Raw genomic sequence first — 7500 nt, 5'->3', positions numbered from 1 at the left:
CCTTCGGTGCTACTCCGACAATTTAGTTGAAGTACTTACTTTGTGTGTGTGTTTGTCTGTGTGTGCCTCTGTATTTTTGTCTGTCTGTGTGTGTGTGTGTGTGTGTGTGTGTGTGTGTGTGTGTGTGTGTGTCTCTGTGTGTGTGTGTCTGTGTGTCTGTGTGTGTGTTTGTCTGTGTGTGCCTCTGTATTTTTGTCTGTGTGTGTCTGTGTCTGTGTGTCTGTGTCTGTGTGTCTGTCTTTCTGTGTGTCTGTCTGTGTGTGTGTGTGTGTGTGTGTGTGTGTGTGTGTGTGTGTTTGTTTACAGGTCTCCATGGGTCCCCTGCTCCGAGCTCCTCCTACTCAGAACCCAATGAGACGGAGGCGGGGCCAGAACTGACCAACCAGAGCCGCAGTCTATCATTGGTCGATTTACAAGTGAGTAGACGAACAAAGCGCACACACACACACACACACACACACACACACACACACACACACACACACACACACACACACACACACACACACACACACACACACACACACACAGATAGCCTGTCAGAGGTCGACCTCCAAGTGAGTTGTAGAAATCATCTCACTTTCAGTTGTATTAAAAACTCTATGTAATATGCAAATGTAATTTTAAGTATGCATTTTAAGTATGCAAGGGTGCAAGGGTGCATTTTAAGTATGCACTTTAAGTATGCAAGTGTACAAGGGTGCATTTTAAGTATGCAAGGGTGCATTTTAAGTAGGGCTGATTAATCACAGAAAAATTAACGCGATTAAAAAAAGTTAACGCAGATTAATCGCACTTCTATATTGCCCTTTGACCCGGTGCAAAAGAGGTGAGACGATACGCACGGGATTAAAGAGTAAAGAAAGAAGCAGGGCAAAGGGGCCGAGGGCTCTATGGATGTGTTATGGGATGCTCCGGGCACATAAGCATGAAGGTAGGAATACGTCTTATGTTATTCTCCACAGTGTCTGTGCATTATTGATTTAGTGGGTGCCTAATAAACAGTGTAGGTTCAAAACAGTAGGCCTATCTCTCAATCTTCCTCCGTGTCTCACTTTTGTTTGCTAGTTGCGATCGTCCAAACGGACACCCGCCCCCTCTCACTCTTCCTCTAGCATATGCCTGTCTTTTTTCCTCCTTTGAACGTTGCAGGACTCCTCCCCTAGCGACGGCCTTGACGACAGCCAATGGCAGCGCCGGCCGGGGCTCCTCCCCCTTTCCTTCCAGAACCCCGTGTATCACATGACCACCACGTCGCCACGGCAACAGACCATGGTCAGTAAACACAGAGGGGAAGGTTCGGAAAATGCTTGATTTTAATTTCTAATATTCGTCATAATATTTATAAACTTAAATAATTTAAAATACATTTGATGATTTATTTTCCAAATTTTTTTTATTAAAAAATAAAAATATTTTTTTAATTTTTTTATATTTCATTATAAAGGCTCAGAAATAAACAGGACACACTTAATCTATTTCATATTAATACTTTTATGTTTTTCTAGCTTTGGCAGGTGAATGTCAATATACATTATAATTAAAGCTGCTCCGAGGAACTTTAAGCTTGTGTTATTTCTAGCGCCCCCCTTTGGACAAAATCAGTAGTGTTTTTACCACGCCAGCTGTTGTTCCTGGGTGAGCGTATACCCATGACAAAGGCATTACGAAAAACTATATAAAAATAGCATTCTTTGCACTGATGGTCTCGTTTGCTGTTAAATGTAATTTATGATCATCAGAGGAAAAATGAGACTGTTTCAGAAATATTTAAAAAGTTCCTCGTAGAGACTTTAAATTGATGGAAAAGTTCTTCAATCTTCCTCACTGTTAATAAAGTGTATTGACCTTTTCAGACGGACACAACGCCCCCTGAAAACTCTGTCGGAAACCCCGAAAACATCACCGCAACTAAACCAGCCTTTCTCACCCAGATGTCTGTGGGGCTGCTTCATAACACACACACACACACTGACACACACCCACACACACACACAGACACACACGCACACACTCACACTGACACACACACACACACACACACACTCGTGGGAGCGGGGGAGAGAGGGGAAAGGACGTCCGCTATGTCTAGTAGCAGCAGCGGAGAAGAATATTCAAGGAGAGCGATGTCACTAAACGACACACTCACAGGTAAAAGTTTTTTTTTCAATTAACTTTATTCAAAATTCTTTAAACAACATAATAATCATCACACACACACACACACAAACACACACACACACACACACACACACACACACACACACACACACACACACACACACACACACACACACACACACACACACACACACACACACACACACACAGTTTTACAGCCTCTCACAGTATTTCATTATGACCTAATCCCAGTGGCGTGCACAGACATTTTGGGGGGCAGGTGCTCATTGCAAAAAAAAAAAGGGCACAATATATTCTATCGATGAATGACCAAATCATTTTAAGGGTACTTGTACAAAATCCCCCCCTGGCCTAATGACTTTTAATACCCGGCCACACATAGAGTGTTTCTCAAAGGAATTTGGGAGACTCTGTTTGGGACCCTGGACCTTCTAGGGGGGTCCGGGGTAATGCTCCCCCGCAAGAAAAATGTTAACCTTTTAAAGTAAAATTCATCAATCTAGTGCACTTTGAGAAGAAAGCTAAGGCTAAATCACCTGTGTCAATGTGGGCTATTTAGTACTATTTTCTGGAATAATTTGGAGACACAGAATTACCAAAAAGCTGAAAGAAAAAATGTACATGTTTGAAAAAAACAGTCAGTTTCGGATTTTTTTAAATAATCCCTTATCCCGAATTCTGTCTTTGAAGTCTTCGTTAGGCCCCTGATCTCCGTACTAATAATATCCTATTAAGGTAAATACAAGATTACTGCAAGTCTTGTAACGTAGAAATAACTTATGGTTGGGACAAAACAATATAATTAACTTATATAGCTTCATGACTGATTTAGTACCACCAACCCACTTTGCGTAGTTAAAATAAAATGTGTGGACAGCTTTTAAGATATTTCAATAACATTTGAGGAACAGTTCAACATTAAAATCTGAGCTTTAAAAGGCCCTGAACAGTTAACATGACTCTGGTCTTGACTCTGACCCTTCATCTTCATCTTCCTCCTTGCTGCTGGTGGGTGCTTTCATCCAGGAGAGCAGAGAGCTGCTCCCCTGGGCTGCCTGCTGTAGCTCCCTTTCTTTTTCCTTTTTAACCTCTCCTTTCTAGGCATTATACTGCAATTTGTAAATAAAAAGAGACCAACCATATAAAATAAGACTGCTTGGTTACATTACAACCAGGCACAAGGCTACTTTTTCTGCAGGCAATTGGGAATTGCCTGTTTGTCATTTAGCAAATAAATTACTGCATGTGTTAATTATATAGCCTAAAGTAAAACTAAACAACACTAAATATTCAGCATACTGATAGATTCACATGCTGTACCAATGACAAACTCCGCCGACATTAGTTGTGTTCATCACGTCATATCTATTTTTTTTTGGGCTAGCTTGTTAAGCAGGACAGTCGGCTAATTTATGCTCAGCTGTGTGGCGCTGCATGATAGAGGCTACTTTATAACAGAGACAAATAAATGCAAGTTATAGCTTGGCAACTGAGGCTTAGGGGGCAAACAATACACTCTTGACTCCATTCATGTATGTGTTACCTCGCTGGTGGGGCAGGGCAGGCCGGGGAGTAGGTGTGTGTGCAGCAGCTGCGGCAACGCGCCTCCGTTTGTGTCCACTCTGCACGTTCACGTTGACAAAGGAAGTGTGTGCGGAGGAGGAGGAGGAGGGGGGGGGGGATTTATTGGGGCATTATTGTCAAACGTTATTAATCGTTGAGCATTTATAGATGATAATGTCGGCATGGGCCACATACACTGTTAAAAAAGAAGAAAAAAAAAAAAAAAAAACTAACTTTCAGATTTTTTTTTTTTCAAAAGCCACTGCCTAATCCTAACTGTATGATGTCACTCCCTCCCCAGGTAACCCCGCCCCTCCCCGGCAGAGCTCAGTGGGGCCTCAGAGACGTATCGACCAGCCCCCCCCCGGCCCTCCCGGCCCCCCGCGAGGACGCACTCCTCCCAGCATGCTTAGCGGCGCTGGCCCCTCCCCCTATCCGCCTAGACCCGCCTCTGGTAAGACACACACAATTTTCTTTTTTTCTTTTTTTTTACAGGGTAGAACGGGGTAATGTGAGCCACTTTTTACATTTGCTCCCCTCTAAGCGAGCTAAAATGATTTATCACTCAAATTTAAACATTTCCCATTAATTCAGGATGTTTCCTAGAAATGGGCATTAGCAGAATTTATTCAAGACAAAGGGCAGTGAAAATATGATTGTTTTAAAAAAAAGTTGTCATGTGGCTCACTTTACCCCAGCTGTGGGGTAAACTGAGACAGACCAGAAAAATCAAGGGTTAAACTGATCCACTTACTTTTTCCACTCTGAAACTACCATAACAACACATATTGTAACAGTAAGAATCCTGAAAGCTAGCCACACATTCCAGAACTAATGTCTGACTAGTAAAAGAATGATGGGGTTTGGTCAATTAGGCAAAGCAAATTTTCTAAACACTTGAAAGTAACTCTGAACAAAATCAAATACAACATATTATAATTCAAAAGGTTTTAATAAGATTCAAATGAAAGATAGAACCAGTTAGATTAGAACACAGTCTGGGGGTCAGAACACAGGACCCTTAGAGCCAGCTAGTGTCTGGGGGTCAAAGCATAGGAAAATCAGAACCAGCGAGAACAGCCTGGGACTCAGAACACAGGAGAAGACCCAACTACAATGAATTGCAGTTAGTATTGGACTGGGTAACGCATAACAAACTAGTTCTTAATGTTTCTAAAACAAAAAGCCTTGTATTTGGGACAAAACATCTGTTATCAAATGATCCCAAGTTGAATTTGTACATTAAGGGTATGGCAGTTGAACAAGTTCAAAAGACCAAACTTCTTGGCATAATTGTAGACAGTAAATTATCCTGGGCTCAACACATTGGTAAGGTGGTAGTTAAAATGGGCAGAGGTCTCTCAGTTATACGGAGATGTTCACATTTTTTACCAAAGAATATAATGGGAAATGTCATTAAAACAATTGTCTTAGCTCATCTGGACTATTGCTCAGAGGTTTGGTCAGGAGCTGCCATGTCACATATAAAAAAATAGCAAATTGCTCAGAATAAGGCTGCACGCTGTTTATTAAGGTGTTCCTATAGGAGTAATGTGAAAATAATGCACAACTTTCTATCCTGGTTAAGTGTTAAGAATAGATTTACTGCCTCTTTGCTTAATTTTACGAGGAAAATTTCAGTGACTAAATTGCCGAGGGTATTGTATAAATGTTTAAGTTTCAGTTCTGATAAACACAATTATAACACCAGGCATGCGATGGAAGGAAGATTCACACTACCTAAGGTGAAAACAAACAGAGCGAAGAGTACTGCATTATATAGAGCCATGAGTAAATGGAACACCATGCCTGGACATATTATTCAAGAAAATTGCAAAAATCGATTCAAACTATTACTTAAAAAACATCTACCGTACTTTTCGGACTACAAGCCGCGACTTTTTCCCCGTTTTTCGACCCTGTTATTACACAGCACAGTATATGTTCTGTAGCTACTGGGGATGGGCGTTAGTAATCGAGTACTCGAGTACTCCTCGTTTCAAATGATCTCGATTGGTGGATGAGGAAAATCGTTTTTTGTTTTTTTTAGTGTTTGTAGCCTTTAGGCCGGCCGGCCGGCCGCCCCTATTTTAAAATGTTATATACGTGTACAAAACGGCACAAAACGGATATAAAGTTTAACAAAATTAAATATTTTGATCCAAGTTAAATAAACTAAGCGCTGTGTCAAACAGAAACCGCAAATAACTGCCACCTCCGTGCAGCGCAGCCAGTGTGTGGTCTCCACAGCACCGCGGAGCTGAATGCGGTGCTGGAAAACTTGGAAAGTCAAGAAGCCAGGCTGACTTCGTGCACATTCGAGCAAACGACATTTAAGAAGCCTTTATTATGGAATATAGGATTGAGATTCAAAAGCCGACGGTGTAACGTTCCGTTAACGAGGAATTAGTCGCGGTAATTAGTCACGGACAGGAGTGATCATTACGCGGTTGGATATACTAGCCTACTACTTCTACTGCTTTGGTGAGTTATTTAGCCTATCTATGTGTTTAAATTGTAGGACAATAATTTTATTGTATTTGCTGCCCTTCTTATTTTAAATGTCTATTTTGATTGTTAGCCAACTACAGCCCATGCTTTTTTTCTCTCTCTTTTTTCTCTCTCCACTGCAGACCTACTCGATCGGTTTAAATTGTGGCCCGCTTATTTAATTACTTTCAGTGAGGAAAATGTGTTTTAAACTTGTGGAAAATAAATCCTTAATATCATATGGCAACTGTGACTGTTTGACATAAGCATTGAGCGCTTTATTGCGGTCAACCGTTGTTCTGTAGACAGATGCGTTGCGTCCTAAAAATAGAAAAAAGTTTGACGAGGAATCGATTGATCCTCGAGGAATGCAAGCGATCACACGAGTAGTGAAAACACTCGTGCCCATCCCTAGTAGCTACTATTGCACAAAATGGTAACACTTACGTACGTTATGCAAATATGCAACTTGTTTGTTGAAATGTTAATAAATGGGAGCTTCCTCAAGCAGCCATCTCTTTCCCGACAATCCCCTATGTGCACGAACTCTTACATATGGTAATTAAACATTATAACACCTGCGGCCTATTGTCCAGTGCGGCATATAGTGCGGAAAGTACGGTACTAGTCGAGCAGCTCTCTGCAGTGGCTAATATCTAACCAATGATGCCACTCCCATCAGTATAATCATCATTAATTGTTTCTGTTTATATATGTTTTTGTCTGGTCTGACCATCAATTATACCTGTCATGTTTATATAAGTTTATCTCTATGTTTCTGTGAATAATTTAGGTCCTGTGTTTTGTTAATTTTGTATTATTTTTATTTTATTTAATTTTGACTGTTGTAGAGTTATTTTTATTACTTTTGTTACCATTTCCGTTATCACTGTTTTGTCATGGTGATCATTATTTAATGTAATTATGCACTGCAGTGTATAGATGCACAGGTGTTGTGTGGACTCCAGGAAGAATAGCTTTGGCTATGGCCTCAGCTAATGGAGATCCCAATAAAATACAAATACAAATACAAATACAAATACAAATACAAACTGGATTATAACATCAGCCTGTCATACTCTACAACTAGGCCTACTCTACATTCCAGCCCTGAAGGTTACAGGGAAATATGAGAAGGTGCTCTTTCCGTGTGGTTGCCCCAGGTCGTCTTCCTGGTGTATTTCCTTGGCATGATGGCTTTTCTACAATGTGTATGACATTAAAATAAAACATATGTCATGTAATATTACATTAAAATATTTTTAAGACTAAACTTAAAGTGTAACTGCACCCTTTTACTTGTTT

At 40.6% G+C, this 7500-nt stretch overlaps 1 protein-coding gene across 1 annotated transcript in view; it reads left to right on the top strand.

The window, feature by feature from the left end:
* Positions 1–7500, top strand: part of dab2ipa (DAB2 interacting protein a) — a gene marked incomplete at both ends in the record, with an annotated part of 34682 nt that overhangs the window by 21221 nt on the left and 5961 nt on the right. Inside the window, 5 exons of the mRNA XM_080036809.1 lie at positions 307–416; positions 1153–1275; positions 1857–1945; positions 2051–2151; positions 4007–4159. Of these exons, the coding sequence (XP_079892935.1) occupies positions 307–416; positions 1153–1275; positions 1857–1945; positions 2051–2151; positions 4007–4159 (576 nt within the window). The remainder of the gene's footprint in view (positions 1–306; positions 417–1152; positions 1276–1856; positions 1946–2050; positions 2152–4006; positions 4160–7500) is intronic.

This window comes from Ammodytes marinus, assembly GCF_949987685.1.
Source record: "Ammodytes marinus genome assembly, chromosome: 2".
NCBI lineage: Eukaryota > Metazoa > Chordata > Actinopteri > Uranoscopiformes > Ammodytidae > Ammodytes > Ammodytes marinus.
This window is presented reverse-complemented; position numbering and strand designations above follow the sequence as displayed.